At 47.3% G+C, this 22,688-nt stretch overlaps 1 protein-coding gene across 1 annotated transcript in view; it reads left to right on the top strand.

The window, feature by feature from the left end:
- The window catches only part of LOC147710875 (mucin-5B-like), a 208,871-nt gene that overhangs the window by 130,936 nt on the left and 55,247 nt on the right, over nt 1–22,688 (top strand). Inside the window, exon 9 of the mRNA XM_086920069.1 lies at nt 17,786–17,972. Within this exon, the coding sequence (XP_086776195.1) occupies nt 17,786–17,972 (187 nt within the window). The remainder of the gene's footprint in view (nt 1–17,785; nt 17,973–22,688) is intronic.

The following is a 22,688-nucleotide window of genomic DNA, read 5'->3' on the forward strand; positions in this document are numbered from 1 at the left end:
CTTACCTGTTGTAGGCACTTGGCCCATTCACAGAAGTGAGGTAACAGTTTTATCGGGAGACTTGAGGCACCGCTGGGTGGTAGGAAATTTGTGTTGGCCCAGTGATCCTACAACTTTCCCACACAGAAATGAGGAAACAATATGTTTTTGTCAATTAATCAAATTTACAAGGGCTTCTGGGTAAGTAAACCATGCCGGATCCACACAAGACATACCCCATATTATTCCCTTGGTGACCAGATTCCAAAAAGATGTGAGGGCAGAAGGTTTTCACTACAGAGAAAGTATGCACTGACATTAAAAATCTAAGAAAACACCATAACATTACTGCACACCTATTCACCAGTCATTCACAGGCATTCTGTTTGGATTTTGCATGAGGGTAAGTAAATGGTTCATTGAAAAACTTTATTCACCAATGACTTTATGAAATACAATCTGCAAAAGTCATTGTTAATCATTTCAACACTAGATCAAAGAAACACTGAGTTCCAGCTCGTGAGCTGTAAAGCCACATCAAGGCACCAACCACTTTACAGTCCATTCACATGCCTTTCATTTATCAGACACATAAAGCCATTCACACTGCCAGCTGCGGGTCCAACACAATACAACACTTACATTTACAAACCGCACCATTCAAGGGCCCATCACTCTCGTACACCAACAGGACGAACACACCAATCTCACCACCAGGCACCCAAACATCAGACAACTGACAAACACACCTCAAGCAAGTCAATACACATACTGGCTAACAGCCACCAACACACTGCCAGTCCACACAGACTGCTAGCCAAGCACCAGTCTACACACACGGCCAGCCAGATGCCAGTGCACACGCACTGCCAGCCAAACGCCAGGCCACACACACTGCCAGTCAAGCGCCTGTCTACACATACCGCCATCCTAGAGCCAGTCCACACGCACCGCCAGCCAAATGCCAGTCCACACACACCGCCAGCCAAGCGCCAGTCTACACACACCACCAGCCAAGCACCAGTCTACATTCACTGACAGCCACACGCCAGTCTACACATACTGCCAGCCAAATGCCAGTCTACACCTCCACCAGTCACATGCCAGTCTACACGCACCATTAACCAAGGAACAGTCTACACCCACTGCCAGCCAAGCGATATTCCACACTCACCACCAGCCAAGTACCAGTCCACATGCACTGCTAGTCAAGCGCCAGTCTACATTTACCGCCACCCAAGAGCCAGACTACATGCATGCCAGCGAAACGCCAGTTAAATGGGGTGAAACCAGTGATGGATCCTGGAAAGCTTTACAGTTCTGAAAAGTAAACAAAATTCTAAATTTAGCAAGGGGTGACTTGTGCAGCTCCTTCAAGGGTTTCCTATGGAAAGTAACAAGATTGAAATTGAGTTGAAAAATACTGCCATTTGTGCATACGTTTTCACCTGTAACTTCTTCTAACTATGGCAGATTTTCAAAAGCAATATACCGTTACGTCTGCTGGACCGTTCTGGTTGCTGAAATATATAGGGCTTGAAGGTTCGCCAAGAACCTGAGGTACCCAGAACCAATGACTGAGCTGCACCTTGGAATTATTTTTCATTGTGTACTGGGTATACAGCAATTCATTTGGTAAAATATAAAGAGTGAAAAATAGGTATCAAGGAAAACTAGTATTTCCAAAATGGGAACAAGATATGGAGTTTGGAAAAAGTGGTTATGTGCATATTTCTTTATTTGTGGGTACCCATACTAGCATGTGAATTAGAGGGCATTTTTCAAAATGATTTCTTTTTTACACACTGTCTTACATTTGGAAGGCACAAATGCAGAGAAAGCCAATTGGTAATACCACTTGTTCTACTATTCTGTGTTCCCCTTAGTTGCCCGATAAAAATGGGTTCTCACTTATGTAGGTAGGCCTAATTCCTGCAAAAGAAATGGGCCGTGGCAAAGTGGACACATCACATTTTGCCACTGAAAACTGAGCCTTTTTTTACAGTGTGCCTAGCTGTGGATTTTGGGCCCTAGGTCACTCTGCATCTAGAAAAAACTAGCAAACCTGTAGAATGTTTTACACTGCACACCCAGGGGAATCCATAATGGGTTGACTTGTATGGCTCTCACAAGGTTCTGCTATACATAATCCCGAGCAAACCTCACAATGTGTCTAGAAAATCACACATCTGTGATGGAAAGTTACCGGAATCTGAGGGGAGCCACAAACCTCCTTCCACCCAGCATTCCTACAAGTCTCCCAATAAAAATGGTACCTCACTTGTGTTGGTAGGCCTAGTTCTCGTGACAGGAAACGGCCCAGAACCAAACGTGGACACATCCCATTTTTCGACTGAAAACTGAAACTTTTTTTGCAATGTGCCTAGCTGTGGATTTTGGGCCCTAGCTCAGCTGGCACCTAGGGAAACCTAGCAAACATGTAAATTGGCAAAGCTAGACAACCAGAAAAATCTAGGATGAGGTGACTTGTGTGGCTCTCACGAGGTTCTGTTACCCAGAATCCCTTGTAAACCTTTAACATTTGTCTAAAAAACACAGTTTCCTCACATTTCTGGGATGGAATGTTCTGGAATCTGAGGGGAGCAAAACACTTCCTTTTACCCAGCATTCCCCAAAGTCTCCAGATAAAAATGGTACCTCACTTGTGTGGGTAGGCCTAATGCCAAAAATAGGAAACTGCACAAAATGGAACGTGGATACATCATATTTTTCCACTGAAAACTGACCCTTATTTTTTTGCAATGTGCCTAGATGTCGATTTTGGGCCCTCGCTCAGCTGGCACCTAGGGAAACCTAGCAAACCTGTACATTATTTAAAATTAGGCACCCTGGGGAATCCAGAATAGGGTAACTTTTGTGTCTTTCACCAGGTGCTGTTACCCAAAATCCCTTGCAAATTTCAAAATGTGTCTAAAATACGTATTTTCCTCACATTTCTGTGATGGAATGTTCTGGAATCTGAGGGGAGCCACAAACATCCTTCTACCCAGCATTTCTTTAAGTCTTCCGATAAAAATAATACCTCACATGTGTGGAAAGGCCTAGTGCATACGGCATGAAAATGGCCCTAAACACAAAGTGCACCACATTTTCGCACTGAAAACTGACCCTTTTTTTGCTATGTGCTTAGCTGTGGATTTTGGGCCCTAGCTCAGACGACATCTAGGGTAGCCTAGCAAACTGTAAAATTTTATTTAAACTAGACACCTAGACAAATCCAGGATGGGGTGACTTGCATGGCTCTCTGCACATTTTCTTTTACCAAGAATCCCTTGCAAACTTCAGACTTTGTCTAAAATACACATTTTCTGCACATTTCTGTGATTATAAGGTCTGGAATCTGTGGGGAGACACAAACTTCCAACCACCCAGCATTTCCTCAAATCCCCTAATAAAAATGGTACATCAATTGTGTGGGTATGCCTTGTGCCCGCGACAGGAAATGGCCAAAACATATTGTGAAGACATAAAAATGATCTATCGCAAAATGGCCTGCTTTCACACGGGGATAACCTAAGTTTTAGGTTCCGGGCTCTGCGGCCATCTGAGGAAACATACCAAACTCAGACATTTCTAAAAACAATAGCGATAATTATCGCTATTGCTTGGTTAGAGACAAAAATTTACTGCTGAGCTGCGGCGATTTTTACCGCAAATAAACCTTGGTATTACCAAGGTTTATCGCAAATGCGATAAAAATCGCCGCAATGCATGAATATCGTTGAAAAGTCAGCGATATTCATGCATTACCGAGCTAATGCTCTTAGCCATGTTATCCACCTCCCATTGGAGAACATGGCTAAGAACTGCTCAGGGCAGGTGTTAGCTTTTGGAGATATTCGCACTTAGCGCGAATATCTCCAAAAGTTGGTAATAGGAGATCGCGATGTTAGCAACTGTTTTCAGTCGCTAACATCTTGGCACGCCCACTTTGCATCTCATTAGTGATAAATATCACTGACATGCAAAGTGGGGCCCAAGATGGTCGCTATCTCCTACTAGCTGTCGCTAACTGGTGTTAACGACAGCTAGGTAATAGGGAGATCATTTTATCTCCGCTTTCTTGGCTTTTAAAGCCAAAAAAGCGGAGATAAACCCCCTTGATAATATGCCCCTAGATACCCAGAAGAATCCAGGGAGGTGTGGATTGCTTGGATCCCCCAACATTTTCTTACCCAGAATCTTTTTATTTTATTTATGTATTTATTATTCATTTATTTATAAAGTTTTGTATAGTACGAACGGGACCCTAGTGGGTATCAGAGTGCTTTATATGACGGGGAGTAGTGCAACATTTGGCCTGAAAAACAGGAAATACATTTGTGGGAACCAAACAAATCATAAAGTAAAATAGGATAACACGGATTGGTCTTGAATAAAGACAGTAATAGGAGGGACAATCCCCATAAGAGTTTGCTGGCTATACATTTTCAATGAGGCCGATATATTGTCTTAAGGGAAAAACGTTGTCAGTGGAAAAGATTTGGCTTCTTTTTTGAAAGAGTAGGTAGAGGAGATTAGGCGGACATCTGGTGGTTGAGAGTTCCATATCTTGGGTGCAATAACCGAGAATGCTCTGGCACCCGTTTTCTTTTTGTGAAAATCGCCAGCAAACTTCAAATGTAGCTAAAACAATCATAATTTCCTCACATTTCTGTGTGGGAAAGTTGTGGGATCACCTGACTGGCACACAGTTTCTACCACCCAGTGTTCCCCCTGGTCTCCCAATAAAAATGTTGCCTCACTTGTGTGGGTGGGCCCAGTGCACGCTACACGGAAGGGCCAAAAATGTATTGTGGAGGCATCAAAATTATCAATCATAAAACAACCTGGTTTTGCAAGGGGATCATCTGCTTTTTTGGTCCCAGGCTCGGCAGCCATCTAGTGAAACCTACCAAACCCAGACATTTCTGAAAACTAGACACCCAGAGGCGTCCAGGGAAGTGTGGCTTGTGTGGATCTCCCAGCATTTTCTTACTCATAATCCCCTTCTTTGTGATTGAAGTTCCTGATGCCGCCATAATATGATGTGGGCGCTTCCCTGTCGTGGGCACTTGGCCCATCCACAAAAGTGAGGTAGCAGTTTTATTGGGAGAGCTGGGGGAATGCTGGGTGGTTGGAAATATATGCCACCAGTGATCCCGCAACTTTTCTCCACAGAGAAATGTGAGGAAAACATGTTTTTTTAAACTAAATTTGAGGTTTGTAGAAGTTTCTGGGTAAGAAAATGTTGGGGGATCCACACAAGCCCCCCCCTCCCTGGACTCTCCCAGATGTCTGGTTCTCAGTAATGTTCGGGTTTGGTAGGTTTCCCTAGGTGGCCGCCGAGTCCAGACCCAAAAACGCAGGTGATCCCCTTGCAAAACCAGGTTGTTTTATAATTGATCATTTTGATGCCTCCGCAATACCTTTGGGCCCTTCCTTGTCGTGGGCAAGTGGTCCACCCAGACTAGTGAGGTACCATTTTTATCGGGAGACCTGGGGAAACACTGGGTGGTAGGAAATTTGTGCCGGCCCAGTGATCCCACATCTTTTCCACACACAAATGTGATCAAAATGTGATTTTTTTTTTTAGCTACATTTGAGGTTTGCAGGTATTCTGGGTATGATAACATTGAGGGATCCAAGCAAGCCACACCTCCCCGAACTTTCCTGGGTGTCTATTTTTCAGACATGTCTGGCTTTGGTAGATTTCCCTTGATGGCTGCCAAGCCCAGGACCAAAAATGAAGGTGACCCCCTTGCAAAACCAGGTTGTTTTGCCAACAATAATTTTGATGTTTGCACAATATGTTTAGGGCCCTTACCTGTTGTAGGCACTTGGCCCATTCACAGAAGTGAGGTAACAGTTTTATCGGGAGACTTGAGGCACCGCTGGGTGGTAGGAAATTTGTGTTGGCCCAGTGATCCTACAACTTTCCCACACAGAAATGAGGAAACAATATGTTTTTGTCAATTAATCAAATTTACAAGGGCTTCTGGGTAAGTAAACCATGCCGGATCCACACAAGACATACCCCATATTATTCCCTTGGTGACCAGATTCCAAAAAGATGTGAGGGCAGAAGGTTTTCACTACAGAGAAAGTATGCACTGGCATTAAAAATCTAAGAAAACACCATAACATTACTGCACACCTATTCACCAGTCATTCACAGGCATTCTGTTTGGATTTTGCATGAGGGTAAGTAAATGGTTCATTGAAAAACTTTATTCACCAATGACTTTATGAAATACAATCTGCAAAAGTCATTGTTAATCATTTCAACACTAGATCAAAGAAACACTGAGTTCCAGCTCGTGAGCTGTAAAGCCACATCAAGGCACCAACCACTTTACAGTCCATTCACATGCCTTTCATTTATCAGACACATAAAGCCATTCACACTGCCAGCTGCGGGTCCAACACAATACAACACTTACATTTACAAACCGCACCATTCAAGGGCCCATCACTCTCGTACACCAACAGGACTAACACACCAATCTCACCACCAGGCACCCAAACATCAGACAACTGACAAACACACCTCAAGCAAGTCAATACACATACTGGCTAACAGCCACCAACACACTGCCAGTCCACACAGACTGCTAGCCAAGCACCAGTCTACACACACGGCCAGCCAGATGCCAGTGCACACGCACTGCCAGCCAAACGCCAGGCCACACACACCGCCAGCCAAGCGCCAGTCTACACACACCACCAGCCAAGCACCAGTCTACATTCACTGACAGCCACACGCCAGTCTACACATACTGCCAGCCAAATGCCAGTCTACACCTCCACCAGTCACATGCCAGTCTACAGGCACCATTAGCCAAAGAACAGTCTACACCCACTGCCAGCCAAGCGATATTCCACACTCACCACCAGCCAAGTACCAGTCCACATGCACTGCTAGTCAAGCGCCAGTCTACATTTACCGCCACCCAAGAGCCAGACTACATGCATGCCAGCGAAATGCCAGTCTACACACGCTATCAGCCAAGCACTAGCCCACACTCACCGCCAGCCAAAGGCCAGTCCACATGCAACACCATTCAACTCACTCCATGAGCCAAACGCCAGTACGTGCAGATTGTCCGCCGAACGAACACACATACACTTTCCCTGGTTTCTAGTGGTTTTCTGTCCCCCTTGGGGGGCAGATGGGCCTAAAAATATGGCTGATGTGCCACAAGGAGGGGGTAGACATAAAACTGCCACAATAATGCGCCCATAATAGGAAGCGACTCTTGGTCAAGGGGCAACTCCCTGACGAAAAAAAGAAAGAAAATCCCTGGTGTCTAGTGGCTTTCTGCCCTGCATTGTGGACAGATGGGCCTAAAAGTAAGGTCCTATCTGCTCCTGGGCGGGGGGGCAGAAAACAGCCAAAATAGTGCCCCCATAATGGGGAGTGACCCTTGTCCAAGGGGCCTCTCCCCATACTTTGTTGAATCCCTGTTGTCTAGTGGCATCCTACGGCCTAAAAAAGCTGATCTGCCCTCAGGGGCAGAAATGGCCAAACCAATGCTCAAGTGACTGGGAGTGACCCTTGCACAAGGGGCGCTCCCTTGCACAAATAAATTGCCCCAAAATATTCCTGGTGGCTAGTGGGTGCATTCCTGCTGTGTGATCACAGCCCCACCTGTGATCATGCAGCACGAATGCACTGCAAAGAGACGCCGGGGAAAAGAAAAACATTTTCTTTTTCCCCAGGTCCTCTGTGCCTTCCCTGAACCCTCCCCAGACCAGAAACGTACTTGTTTCTCCCTGACGTGAGGGAAGCAAATAGCTTCCAGCACGTCTCAGCATGTTTTTGATGACGTCGGCAGGCATGCGTGCCCCCACGTCATCAGCTGCCACGGTAGGGGGTTAGGTGGCAGTTAAAGCACTTCTGCTGCCATTCCTGGTAGGGAAAAGGGGGTGGTGATGGACAGAGTATCTGAATTAAACAGAACACTCGTACCCAGTCAACAGATCAGGGCTTGATCCATCACCGTTTTTTAGCTCACTGCACCATCCCAGCTCAGAACCTGGATACATGCAAATTAGTCTGTCCCTGGCCCAGTGCATCATGGGAACAGGGCAGACCAAACTACCAAGCCAATTCTTTAACTGGAAAGGAAACAAGCTTCCGGGGACCGGTTTCTGGCATTATAGCCGTCTTCGGCCCGGCTTGCTTGAATCCTGATGGTGCAGTGAGCAAGGGACTCACATCTGAGTATACCCTTCCACGCTTATGGTGGACAAAACGATTAAGAAAAGGGGGTGGTGATGGACAGAGTATCTGAATTAAACAGAACACTCGTACCCAGTCAACAGATCAGGGCTTGATCCATCACCGTTTTTTAGCTCACTGCACCATCCCAGCTCAGAACCTGGCTACATGCAAATTAGTCTGTCCCTGGCCCAGTGCATCATGGGAACAGGGCAGACCAAACTACCAAGCCAATTCTTTAACTGGAAAGGAAACAAGCTTCCGGGGACCGGTTTCTGGCATTACAGCCGTCTTCGGCCCGGCTTGCTTGAATCCTGATGGTGCAGTGAGCAAGGGACTCACATCTGAGTATACCCTTCCACGCTTATGGTGGACAAAACGATTAAGAAAAGGGGGTGGTGATGGACAGAGTATCTGAATTAAACAGAACACTCGTACCCAGTCAACAGATCAGGGCTTGATCCATCACCGTTTTTTAGCTCACTGCACCATCCCAGCTCAGAACCTCACTGCACCATCAGGATTCAAGCAAGCCGGGCCGAAGACGGCTGAAATGCCAGAAACCGGTCCCCGGTAGCTTGTCTCCTTTCTGGTGAAGAATTGGCTTGGTAGTTTAGTCTGCCCTGTTCCCATGATGCACTGGGCCAGGGACAGACTGATTTGCATATAGCCAGGTTCTGAGCTGGGATGGTGCAGTGAGATAAATAACGGTGATGGATCAAGCCCTGATCTTTGGACTGGGTAAGAGTGGTCTGCTTAATTCAGACACTCTGTTCATCACCACCCCCTTTTCTGAATCGTTTTTGGCCACTATAGGTGTGGCAGGGTATACTCAGACATGAGTCCCTTTCTCACTGCACCATCAGGATTCAAGCAAGCCGGGCCGAAGACGGCTGAAATGCCAGAAACCGGTCCCCGGTAGCTTGTCTCCTTTCTGGTGAAGAATTGGCTTGGTAGTTTAGTCTGCCCTGTTCCCATGATGCACTGGGCCAGGGACAGACTGATTTGCATATAGCCAGGTTCTGAGCTGGGATGGTGCAGTGAGATAAATAACGGTGATGGATCAAGCCCTGATCTTTGGACTGGGTAAGAGTGGTCTGCTTAATTCAGACACTCTGTTCATCACCACCCCCTTTTCTGAATCGTTTTTGGCCACTATAGGTGTGGCAGGGTATACTCAGAAATGAGTCCCTTTCTCACTGCACCATCAGGATTCAAGCAAGCCGGGCCGAAGACGGCTGAAATGCCAGAAACCGGTCCCCGGTAGCTTGTCTCCTTTCTGGTGAAGAATTGGCTTGGTAGTTTAGTCTGCCCTGTTCCCATGATGCACTGGGCCAGGGACAGACTGATTTGCATATAGCCAGGTTCTGAGCTGGGATGGTGCAGTGAGATAAATAACGGTGATGGATCAAGCCCTGATCTTTGGACTGGGTAAGAGTGGTCTGCTTAATTCAGACACTCTGTTCATCACCACCCCCTTTTCTGAATCGTTTTTGGCCACTATAGGTGTGGCAGGGTATACTCAGACATGAGTCCCTTTCTCACTGCACCATCAGGATTCAAGCAAGCCGGGCCGAAGACGGCTGAAATGCCAGAAACCGGTCCCCGGTAGCTTGTCTCCTTTCTGGTGAAGAATTGGCTTGGTAGTTTAGTCTGCCCTGTTCCCATGATGCACTGGGCCAGGGACAGACTGATTTGCATATAGCCAGGTTCTGAGCTGGGATGGTGCAGTGAGATAAATAACGGTGATGGATCAAGCCCTGATCTTTGGACTGGGTAAGAGTGGTCTGCTTAATTCAGACACTCTGTTCATCACCACCCCCTTTTCTGAATCGTTTTTGGCCACTATCGGTGTGGCCGGGTAAACTCAGACATGAGTCCCTTTCTCACTTCACCATCAGTATTCAAGCAAGCCGGGCCGAAGACGGCTGAAATGCCAGAAACCGGTCCCCGGTAGCTTGTCTCCTTTCTGGTGAAGAATTGGCTTGGTAGTTTAGTCTGCCCTGTTCCCATGATGCACTGGGCCAGGGACAGACTGATTTGCATATAGCCAGGTTCTGAGCTGGGATGGTGCAGTCAGATAAATAACGGTGATGGATAAAGCCCTGATCTTTGGACTGGGTAAGAGTGGTCTGCTTAATTCAGACACTCTGTTCATCACCACACCCTTTTCTGAATCGTTTTTGGCCACTATAGTTGTGGCAGGGTATACTCAGACATGAGTCCCTTTCTCACTGCACCATCAGGATTCAAGCAAGCCGGGCCGAAGATGGCTGAAATGCCAGAAACCGGTCCCCGGTAGCTTGTCTCCTTTCTGGTGAAGAATTGGCTTGGTAGTTTAGTCTGCCCTGTTCCCATGATGCACTGGGCCAGGGACAGACTGATTTGCATATAGCCAGGTTCTGAGCTGGGATGGTGCAGTGAGATAAATAACGGTGATGGATCAAGCCCTGATCTTTGGACTGGGTAAGAGTGGTCTGCTTAATTCAGACACTCTGTTCATCACCACCCCCTTTTCTGAATCGTTTTTGGCCACTATAGGTGTGGCAGGGTATACTCAGACATGAGTCCCTTTCTCACTGCACCATCAGGATTCAAGCAAGCCGGGCCGAAGACGGCTGAAATGCCAGAAACCGGTCCCCGGTAGCTTGTCTCCTTTCTGGTGAAGAATTGGCTTGGTAGTTTAGTCTGCCCTGTTCCCATGATGCACTGGGCCAGGGACAGACTGATTTGCATATAGCCAGGTTCTGAGCTGGGATGGTGCAGTGAGATAAATAACGGTGATGGATCAAGCCCTGATCTTTGGACTGGGTAAGAGTGGTCTGCTTAATTCAGACACTCTGTTCATCACCCCCCCCTTTTCTGAATCGTTTTTGGCCACTATAGGTGTGGCAGGGCATACTCAGACATGAGTCCCTTTCTCACTGCACCATCAGGATTCAAGCAAGCCGGGCCGAAGACGGCTGAAATGCCAGAAACCGGTCCCCGGTAGCTTGTCTCCTTTCTGGTGAAGAATTGGCTTGGTAGTTTAGTCTGCCCTGTTCCCATGATGCACTGGGCCAGGGACAGACTGATTTGCATATAGCCAGGTTCTGAGCTGGGATGGTGCAGTCAGATAAATAACGGTGATGGATCAAGCCCTGATCTTTGGACTGGGTGAGAGTGGTCTGCTTAATTCAGACACTCTGTTCATCACCACCCCCTTTTCTTAATCGTTTTTGGTCACTATAGGTGTGGCAGGGTATACTCAGACATGAGTCCCTTTCGCACTGCACCATCAGGATTCAAGCAAGCCGGGCCGAAGACGGCTGAAATGCCAGAAACCGGTCCCCGGTAGCTTGTCTCCTTTCTGGTGAAGAATTGGCTTGGTAGTTTAGTCTGCCCTGTTCCCTTGATGCACTGGGCCAGGGACAGACTGATTTGCATATAGCCAGGTTCTGAGCTGGGATGGTGCAGTGAGATAAATAACGGTGATGGATCAAGCCCTGATCTTTGGACTGGGTAAGAGTGGTCTGCTTAATTCAGACACTCTGTTCATCACCACCCCCTTTTCTGAATCGTTTTTGGCCACTATAGGTGTGGCAGGGTATACTCAGACATGAGTCCCTTTCTCACTGCACCATCAGGATTCAAGCAAGCCGGGCCGAAGACGGCTGAAATGCCAGAAACCGGTCCCCGGTAGCTTGTCTCCTTTCTGGTGAAGAATTGGCTTGGTAGTTTAGTCTGCCCTGTTCCCATGATGCACTGGGCCAGGGACAGACTGATTTGCATATAGCCAGGTTCTGAGCTGGGATGGTGCAGTGAGATAAATAACGGTGATGGATCAAGCCCTGATCTTTGGACTGGGTAAGAGTGGTCTGCTTAATTCAGACACTCTGTTCATCACCACCCCCTTTTCTTAATCGTTTTTGGTCACTATAGGTGTGGCAGGGTATACTCAGACATGAGTCCCTTTCGCACTGCACCATCAGGATTCAAGCAAGCCGGGCCGAAGACGGCTGAAATGCCAGAAACCGGTCCCCGGTAGCTTGTCTCCTTTCTGGTGAAGAATTGGCTTGGTAGTTTAGTCTGCCCTGTTCCCATGATGCACTGGGCCAGGGACAGACTGATTTGCATATAGCCAGGTTCTGAGCTGGGATGGTGCAGTGAGATAAATAACGGTGATGGATCAAGCCCTGATCTTTGGACTGGGTAAGAGTGGTCTGCTTAATTCAGACACTCTGTTCATCACCACCCCCTTTTCTGAATCGTTTTTGGCCACTATAGGTGTGGCAGGGTATACTCAGACATGAGTCCCTTTCTCACTGCACCATCAGGATTCAAGCAAGCCGGGCCGAAGACGGCTGAAATGCCAGAAACCGGTCCCCGGTAGCTTGTCTCCTTTCTGGTGAAGAATTGGCTTGGTAGTTTAGTCTGCCCTGTTCCCATGATGCACTGGGCCAGGGACAGACTGATTTGCATTTAGCCAGGTTCTGAGCTGAGATGGTGCAGTGAGATAAATAACGGTGATGGATCAAGCCCTGATCTTTGGACTGGGTAAGAGTGGTCTGCTTAATTCAGACACTCTGTTCATCACCACCCCCTTTTCTGAATCGTTTTTGGCCACTATAGGTGTGGCAGGGTATACTCCGACATGAGTCCCTTTCTCACTGCACCATCAGGATTCAAGCAAGCCGGGCCGAAGACGGCTGAAATGCCAGAAACCGGTCCCCGGTAGCTTGTCTCCTTTCTGGTGAAGAATTGGCTTGGTAGTTTAGTCTGCCCTGTTCCCATGATGCACTGGGCCAGGGACAGACTGATTTGCATATAGCCAGGTTCTGAGCTGGGATGGTGCAGTGAGATAAATAACAGTGATGGATCAAGCCCTGATCTTTGGACTGGGTAAGAGTGGTCTGCTTAATTCAGACACTCTGTTCATCACCACCCCGTTTTCTGAATCGCCATTCCTGGTAGGGGCCCGTAGATGGATGGCCCATGAAGGGAGCGCCAGCGCTTTCTCCGTGCGGAGGTGCAAGGACAGAACGGTTTAGCCCTCGGCACATGAGCACCATGGCCGAGGTCAGAACCATTCCATTCTCGGCACGCAACAGGTTCATTTAAATGTAGCTTTCACTAGGGGTGGGCGGAGCTTGCAGAGTTTTACATACAAACTCCTCAAAATTCAGTGTTGTTCCGCCCACCAAAACCCAAGCTAAAACCAGGAAAGGTGTAAGGTAGGCAGTCCAGCAAATGACTCCCTCATTATTTCTAGAGAATCATTGACGGCATCATTCTCGCGGAATTTCCCAGAAGATAACAACTGCGCTGCGGGTCTATCAAGAGCCATGCTGACTCAAAAGATGCCTTAGGTCATTTGTATATATGTTTATATTACCACAGTGTAAAGGTATCAATCGATCCGTGTAAGTTTTATACTGGTCCTGTCAGTGCATTCTTTGTACACAGATTAAACAATTCAGGCAAAGCAGCCTGGCGACCTGGAACTGAATAAGTGCCCACATGAAAAAATCTAATAAATTGTTAAATGAAAAATACATAAGTGCCATCCCTAACGCATAGTATCAGAAAACGTTAAATATAATGATGGGCTTTGTGCAAGGAGCTGTCCAAAGGTCAAAACACAAACAAATAAATAATTATTAAAATAATAATAATTTACTGGTCTAAACACTTCAAAACTGATGTACAGATAGGGATATTCAGGCCTTTCTCACAAGAGAGGCAGTCCTTGACGATTTCCCTGTTAAAAGAGGCAGGTGGGTTAATCCAAATTGAGCACTACAGGAGCAGGGCTGCCATTTTAATTGAATCTTCCAAGTAATCTACCCCAAAGGTGGAGCACGCAGGTGACACCCGCAATAGTCTCCTAAACACCCTTCGCCTAAGGACCAGAGTCTTGAACAGGATACTTTTTTTTAACAGGGAGCCAGTGCAGGTTATTCAGGTGTAACAAACTGAAGCTTGTCTACCTACCAATACACTTCATCAGGAGTTCCATTTGGCCCCACAGCCTTTCCCCTGACTGTATTTGTGGTTGCTGCTGCACTTTCCTCATCTGAGCTCTCTCTAGATACAACTTCCTGATCCACTGATTCCAGTGAATTTGAACCCATGCAAAGCTAATTACCCCACATATTACATCACTCATGACAGCTTCTGTGACATCATTGATAATATCACTGCAACATTTGCAATTAAGTTATTGATGAGATAACTGTGCATGGCAAGGCTGCGAGTTATAGTTACTTGAGATAACTATAGCTCGTACATTTCAGTGGGTTCTTGGAGTTTAAAACATTGCATTGTTACTGAAATTCTTAATGAACTATAATATTACTTTAACACTTGGGGTTTTCAGTGAATTTGTAGGGCTTTTTAAGGTAAAGTAATATTTATTTACCATACGTAAAGTCAACTCCCACCGTGCTTGGCCTTTGGCCAGGCCCTGTGGCCAACTCCCCCCAGGCAGCCAACCCCACACTGCGCATGGCCTTTGGCATCCAGCCCATTAGCGGAGTCCTCTTCCCCAAGCCACTCTGGGGCCTGGGGGCCCCATTCCTTTTTTTAAAGGGGGCGGGGTGCGGCCCCCATTCCTGAGCCAATAGTGGTCCCGGTAACCTCATCCCCAGGGCTAAAACATATGCCCTCACCCGAGCTAATAGTGGTCCAGGGATCCCATCCTGCAGAGCCAAAACACATCTGTTAAGGAGATGGGGACACGTGGCCCCTCTCCCAGAGCCTTAATAGGCCCCTGGGACCCCATTCCCAGGGGCCAACTCCTTAGAAAAGGGGAGGGCCATGTAGACCCCCGTCATCCCCCTCTAAGTGGCTTAATAGGCCCTAGGACTCCATCCGTGCCTCACTTAACTTCAAGAGAGGGGTGTGCACAGCCCTCCTTCCTGAGCCCTAATGGGCCCCCAGAATCCCATCCTCTGGGGCATTCTTTATAGCGGCCGCATCATGACCCCTCTGCCCGAGCGTTAGTAGGCCCTGAGGACCCCATCCCCTAGGGTCAAACTCTATTTATATGGGTAGGGGAGTGCGAAGCCCCCCTCCCTGAGCCCTAATTGGCCCTGGGTACCCCATCCCATGGGGGGATTTTATTATTATGGGGAGGGGACCAGTTTATATATAAGAAACATTTAAAATTAAATTAATCTGTTGACTCACCTGTGATGTAAAATGCCCCAGATGTATGGGAATGAATCCCATGAATACTTACCATGCAATGAAATAACTGCTGATGTGATCTCTCAAAAATAAAGGTAGCACACCTTTCTGATACGAAACAGGAGTGTGATGTTAACTTTTTAACTAAAGGCACTTGAAAATTCTTCTAAATTCCTTTTTGAGCTCTAACCTGGATTGTGCTGCATGCGTTGCATTTTTGAACATTTTATCACCTTTTCTGTACATTCACTAATAAAGGAGTGGGTTTGAACAAGTTTCTTTAATGTTCGCAGGTGGTACTTGTATGGTGGTTTCCAAAAAATCTAACCTCCAAACCTCCGTTGAGAGGGATATTTTTGTAGCCTTTCAAGTATATTATTTACAGCTTTTCCATCCTACAGAAAATGAGTGTAGAGGTGATCAAATCTAACAAATGTATTTTTTTGGTACTCTATGTGTAGATTGCTTAACACATACATGTTGAGTAAACTATGATTTTGGCTATGGTGTGATTAGCCAAAGTCCACAATTTTGATCAGACCTTCATTCCAGGTTCCTATACTTGACTTTATTCGGGTGATTATTAAACTGCCTTCATTATTTTTTTAGAAAAATATAAACCTCAACAGGGTGGTTGGTATTTACTGATAATCATTTGAAGAGCCAACCAGAACCCGTTCTGCATTGTGATTTGAAGTTGTAGGTTGCCACAGATAGTAATACATTTCTGGGCATAGATCGTCAATCAAATACATCTGAGTTCTAAGAATGTGTTTGAAACAATAATCAGGTACAGACTACTGTTGTTTGTTAGCCTGTGTGTGATTTTGTGTAGTTTATAGGCTTTGACAGCAATGAATCTGGTTGCTAACAGCGATTAATTAATATGTTAGCATCCTGGCTGGTAGTGCGTAAGGGACCCTCATCGCAATTCCCCCAGGCAACGCCTAGACGTAAATCTTTCAGACGGTATCCGGCTAAAATTACGGATGGTACAACCAGAGATCAAAAATTAAACCGCTCGAAGAACATGTTCTTCATGAGCCATACCAATTTATAAATGATCATCCTACTACTACTACTAATAGTAATACAATGATAACAACATTAACATAATAATATTAGTATTCTTATAATTTTTTGTTTGAATAGTAGTAGTATTAATAGTAATAAATTAGCATCAATATTGTCAGCATTAGTAGGTATTATCTCTATTATTATAATTATTAGAACATTGGAATGTTGGGAGCTCCATTGTAGACAATGGAGCGCTCCCTGCTTCTACGGGCCGGTAAAGGCCCGCAGAGCAACATTCCAATGTTTTACAAAGGCCTTTTGGAGCTCCAGGGAATTTAAATCCCCTCGAGCTTCGAGAGGCCTTTGTTTTATTTGTTAGAACATTCTGCCCTCTAGTGGCAGAATATTCTAATAGCCTTATAGCCCTTCGTAGCAGGTCTATACCAGCTATTAAAGTCCCGGGGCCTCATTTATGAGGCCCCTTGCGCCATCGGAACTTCACTTTTCATGAAGTTCCGTGGCGCAGAAGCCTGAGTGGTATTTATCAGGCAGCAGTACGCCAGTTTTTGTGGCGTACTGCTGCCTGATAAATATCAGTCCCTTTAACGCAGTGTTCTGCGTTAAAGGGGCGTGCAATGGGTGTTGCTGGGGGCGTTCCCAGCAACACCCATGGCCTTTTGACACTGCCCCAGATTTACGAGAAATCGTAACTCTGAAGCAGTGCCAAAAGCTTACGCCTCCCCAGGGGAGGCGTAAGGGAGGCGCAACAGGGAGAAATGTCTTTATTTCTCCTCGTATTTCCTTTTTCTATGTGTGCTGCATTCTACAGCACACATAGAAAGAGGAAAAGCCTCTTGTGATTATTTTTGTACAGAAAGGTTTCCCTTCCTGTACAAAAATAATCTTACCCGCAACGCAGGCACCTTGCACCACTGTGCAAGGGTGCCTGCGCTGGCGCAGGCAGCCCATTGTGCGCCGGCGCAGGGGAAAAGGACAGGAATGTGCCGTATCTTATAGATACGGCGCATTTCTGCCCTTTTCCTTTGCCGTAGGGAAGCGCAGCAGGAAGGCCTGCTGCGCTTCCCTACGGCAAAAAGTCATAAATGAGGCCCCCGGTCCCTTGTTAAAGTCCCTCGCCTTCGGCTCGGGCCTTTAACGCGGGAGCAGGCCTTTAATAGCCGTAAGGCTATATTAAACCTTTTTACATCACTCTTTTTACTGCAGACTACTGACTCAGGCCTTGAAAAACTGCAAATGACAGCTGTTAATCAGTGTTAAAGGATTTGATTCGTTATAATGTAACAATGCACATCCGTTCAACATAAGCCACGAAAGCTCTTCATTTGATAGGCTTTTCTACAGAAACCTTTTCAGGATTGTATCTTCTCTGTTTAGCTCCCAGAGAGTGTCGAACAGTCTGGTTTAACTCCGACCACCCCAGCAAGGACAAGGCAGGAGACAACGAGACACTCGCTCACGTCAGAAACAAGTACCCGGGGCAGATGTGCGAAGCACCGACTAGCATTGAAGCATCAACATGGTCCGGCTTGTTACCATACCTGACCAAAGACGTCATTGAGCAGTAATTATTTCCATTTTCCATCGTGCATGCTTGATATCGTGTATGAAAGTAGTATGTGGTGGAAAGAACAAAAGAGCTCTCAATGGGCTTTGGCTGAAGTAGCTACTCATTCTTCCTGCTTTTGACCTGCAGTCTCCATGTTCTCCAAAGCTCCCCTCTCACTACAAAAAGAGCCACCCCACCAATGCATGCTCTTATTAGACATCAACCCACCAAAATGCTGGGGTAAGTGAAGTGATAACACACTGCCTCCACTCACTGCTCTTTTTTTTAAAACATATTTTTATTGGCGTTTTTCATATTTGCACATTTACAAGTGTAATCATACCATCCCATTGTACTTTCCGTTACATTACAGAGTTGTGTCCGGTTTGTATAATCCAGTCTTCCCGTCCCCTTTTTTTTTTTAACTCTGGCACCAAATCTAACCTTTAGGTGTTGTCGATTCTATGTCATCAGCGTTCTTATTGTGCCATGTTGTGTGCCAAACCTCTATATGGTCTTACTTCCTATGACATACATCTCAGAATGAACGTATCTGTGCTCATTTGATGGTACTATTTACTCTGAATGGGAGCCTCAATGGGGGTTTTTCTCCAATCATGCCTTTATATCGGAATCTGATATTAAAAGAGAAACATAGGGAAATTAATCCCCAAACTCAAACTTTTAACAAAGCCATGCATGGTGTCTTGATGCCCCACAGGATCTATGTCTATCTAAGTCGTGGTGCAGGAAATACCAGGCAGGAAAAGGGGGGAGGGAAGTGCGGGGGAAAGGGGAGGAGAAGGGGGGCAAAAGGGGGACTGGGGAAAGAGGCAGCCAACAGCGGGACCGTATTGCCTTTTATTTATTTTTATTTATTTATTTAATTATTTAAAAGGTTTTATATAGCGCTGGCTAGACACAAAGGTATCAGAGCGCTTTACATAAGAATCAACAATGTAACAGAAAAAGATCAACAATTACACATTACAGCAAAAACATTAGGAGAGGAGAGAAAGGATAGAGAAAAGTAGTAGAGGGACAGGGGAGGTGAGAAAGGGAGGATAAAGGAAGAGACGGCAAGGAGAGACGAAAGGAAGTCTGTCTAAAGACCGACTGGGTAGGTGACGACCAAGGAGGGAATCCACGGCCCATCTCCCCTATAGCTAAACCAGGTAGCTCCATCGGGCATCAAACAGAATAGTTCAGTCTCAAGTGGCGAGGAAAGAAGTTCCCAAAAAAACAAACAGGGTGGGGACAAAGGGCAAGGGCAGTTGAGGGCAAATGAAGGAATTTGGAAAGAGTGGGAGTGAAAGGGGACAAGACCGGTGGAAGCAAGGTCGACTATTAGGCTTCCCCAAGTGTTTGTCACTTGCTTTTCCTCCCTTGTCAACATCATCCTAGACCCGTCGCAATCCGGATTCAGACGGAACCACAGCACCGAGACAGCCCTCATCGCCACCACAGACGACATCCAATGCCAACTAGACAACGGCGAAACCTCAGCCCTCATCCTCCTGGACCTGTCAGACACCTTCAACACGGTCTGCCACCGCACACTAAGAACACACCTCCAAGAAGCCGGAATTCAGGAGAAAGCCCTGGACTGTACCACATCCTTCCTCTCTGGCAGAACTCAGAGAGTCCGCCTCCCACCCTACCGATCCGAAGCAACCAACCTCATCTGCGGCGTACCCCAAGGCTCAGCCCTCAGCCCGACCCTGTTCAACGTCTACATGGCCCCCCTCGCACAAGTGGCCCGCCAACACGACCTGAACATCATCTCCTACGCCGACGACACCCAGCTCATCCTCTCCCTCACCAAGGACCCGCACACCGCCAAAACCAACCTCCACGAGGGAATGAAGGCCGTCGCCGAGTGAATGAGGAGCAGCCGCCTGAAGCTGAACTCGGACAAAACGGAAGTCCTCATCCTCGGCCCCCCTTCTGCCTGGGACGGCTCCTGGTGGCCGACCACACTAGGAACAGCACCGACGCCCACGGACCACACACGTAACCTGGGATTCATCCTCGACTCCTCCCTCCCCATGTCAAAGCAGGCCAATGCCGTCTCCTCCTCCTGCTACAACACCCTCCACATGCTTCGCAGGATCTACAAGTGGGTGACCGATCGAAACCAGAAGAACAGTGACCCAAGCCCTCGTCAGCAGCAGGCTGGACTACGGCAACGCACTCTACGCAGGAATCCGGTCGAAACACCCACAGCGACTGCAATGCATCCAGAACGCCTCAGCCCACCTGATTCTCAACATCCCTCGACGCAACCACATCACCCACCACCTAAGAGACCTGCACTTGCTCCCCTTCAACAAGAGGATCACCTTCAAGCTCCTCATCACCCACGCACACAAAGCCCTCCACAACACCGGACCAGCCTACCTGAACAACAGACTCAAATTCTACACCCCCGCCCGCCAGCTCCGTTCCACCAGCCTCGCCCTCGCCGCCATCCCGCGAACCCAACGTACTACTTCTGTTGGCAGATCCTTCTCCATCCTCGCTGCCAAGACCTGGAACACCCTCTCCACTCACCTGTGGCAGACCCAGGACCTGCTCACCTTCAGGAGGCTCCTCAAGACCTGGCTCTTCGAGCAGTAGCAGCAACCACCTTCCCCCTCCCCCTTAGCGCCTTGGGACTCTCACGGGTGAGTAGTGCGCTTTACAAATTCTGTGATTGATTGATTGTGGCCCAGCCCCATGGCCTCTATTCCAGGTGACCACTGTGGGTATTTCATGAACCTTAGTGCCAATATTGGGAACACTCCCCCATTACCATACAGCAACATGCATAGATAAACCACACAACACCTTGTTTGTGGAGAGAAATTGCTGCAGGTTTATTTACATAACAAATATGCCAATATGGTGGGTTATCTTACGGGCGTTCCCAGGGCAGGCCAGCCCCTCTACGCCGCCTGCCCACCTGATGAACAAAATTACACCGTGGCTGCCGGCAATCGGTGGTTTACCAGTTTTTGGGATGGGCATCCCCTCCCAGTGGTGGACCACCAGTCCACGCCCATTACTCATGCCCCCAAAGGGGGCAGAGCATTCCAGGCAGCCCCCGATTGCTCAGGCCCACAACCGCGTATAGGACTAACGGAGCGCAGTCGCTCCTCCTGGGGACAACGTGCTGACGTCCCTGGGTACACCTGGTTTTGTACCATCTCCAGAATCATCATCTCTCATAGGGTGTTCCCAGGGGCCTAGCGTCTCCCTCCACTGTTCTGCAATTGGGCGCCGCCTCAGACCCCTCGCCTTTTCCATGATCAGTGCCCTACCTTCGACATTAAGCCATTGTGTCACATCTCGTCTCCAGTCCTCCATTTATGGGGCCACTGTGGACTTCCAGGCCATAGCCAATCTCCTCCTGGCCAAAACTAAGGCCAAATCTAAAAATCTGTTCCTGACTTTTCACTTGAGAGGGTGTGGGAAGAGCCCCAGCAAGCAAACCTTGATGTTGGGGCGATAGTATGCATCCTAAAGTCTTTTGCTTTGCACTTATCACTGCTTCACAATATGGTTTCAGGTCAGGGCATGCCCACGTCATGTGGATAAAGTCTGCATCTTTTCCATTACACCTGGCCACCCCCGAGTTTCTCCACTGTATACCATTCTTAACCTACGAGGTGTCATGTAAGTCATGTGTAAGAAGTCAAATTGTGTATACTTCAATGTGGTGTTTCGGGATACTGTTCTGTGATGAGTAAGCACTTTACTCCATTCAGAGTCAGACAACTCTCTGTTTAAAGCTTCCTCCCAATGTCTACGCAAGCTTGCCAGGGGGTGACGAGATGTCTCCGATATCGAGCTGCATAGTCACTTTACTAGGTGTCCAGCTGTACCAAAGTTTGAAATGAAGTGTAACACTGGGTGTGTCTTAAGTTCTTTCCTACATCCCCCCACAGACTCCCAAATGTGTGCAACAGTGCCTCATCCGAAGAACTGATCTGGTCATCACTCATTATGTTATCTAAAGGTGTGAGTGTGCCCTGGTGGTAAAGATCTCCTACAGTGGTTAAACCCACATCAGTCCAGGTCTTCAGTTGGTCAGCTGAGAATATGGAGAGTGCGTGTCTGTGCAAAAGTCCAATCAATGGCAGTATTGGGGAAAATAATGGCATGTCTGCTGTCTTGACCACCCCTCTATGACAACACCTCAGGGCCGTCACCAATAGTGATGTCTTGGTTGGGGCTTATACTCTAGGGTTAAGCAACTTGGCCATAAGCCATGTCAAACTGGCCTCGCTTCCCGCTTGTTCTATGTCCTCTAGCCGTATCCCGTTCAGCCACTGGGCAATCCACTGCAGCTGGGATGCCAAGAAATAATGTTCAAAATTCAGGGCTCCCAGTCCCCCCTCACTCATGGTGCGTTGCAGAGTTGTCAGGAAGACTCTGCACCTGCCCGTGTCCCAGATGATATCTCTCAGCCGGCAATCTAATTGATGAAAACAGATTCTTGGGACTCTAAGCGGGAGGTTTACAAAATAATATAGGAGGCATGGTAGGATGACCATTTTGGTATAAAGAAATCCGGGCCATGACAGGTAAGCGCAATGAGTGCCAAAAGGCAACACAGGACCTAAGAGCTTGAAGCGCTCTTCCGCAGTTGCCTTTTCAGAGGTCCTCCAGGTTGTGATATATATGAATCCCTAGGTATCTAAAAGTGGCTTGGGCCCAATTGAGTTCTCCTTGGAGGTTCCGGGGTTG

The sequence above is a fragment of the Lissotriton vulgaris genome, chromosome 5 (assembly GCF_964263255.1).
Source record: "Lissotriton vulgaris chromosome 5, aLisVul1.2, whole genome shotgun sequence".
NCBI classification, from domain to species: domain Eukaryota; kingdom Metazoa; phylum Chordata; class Amphibia; order Caudata; family Salamandridae; genus Lissotriton; species Lissotriton vulgaris.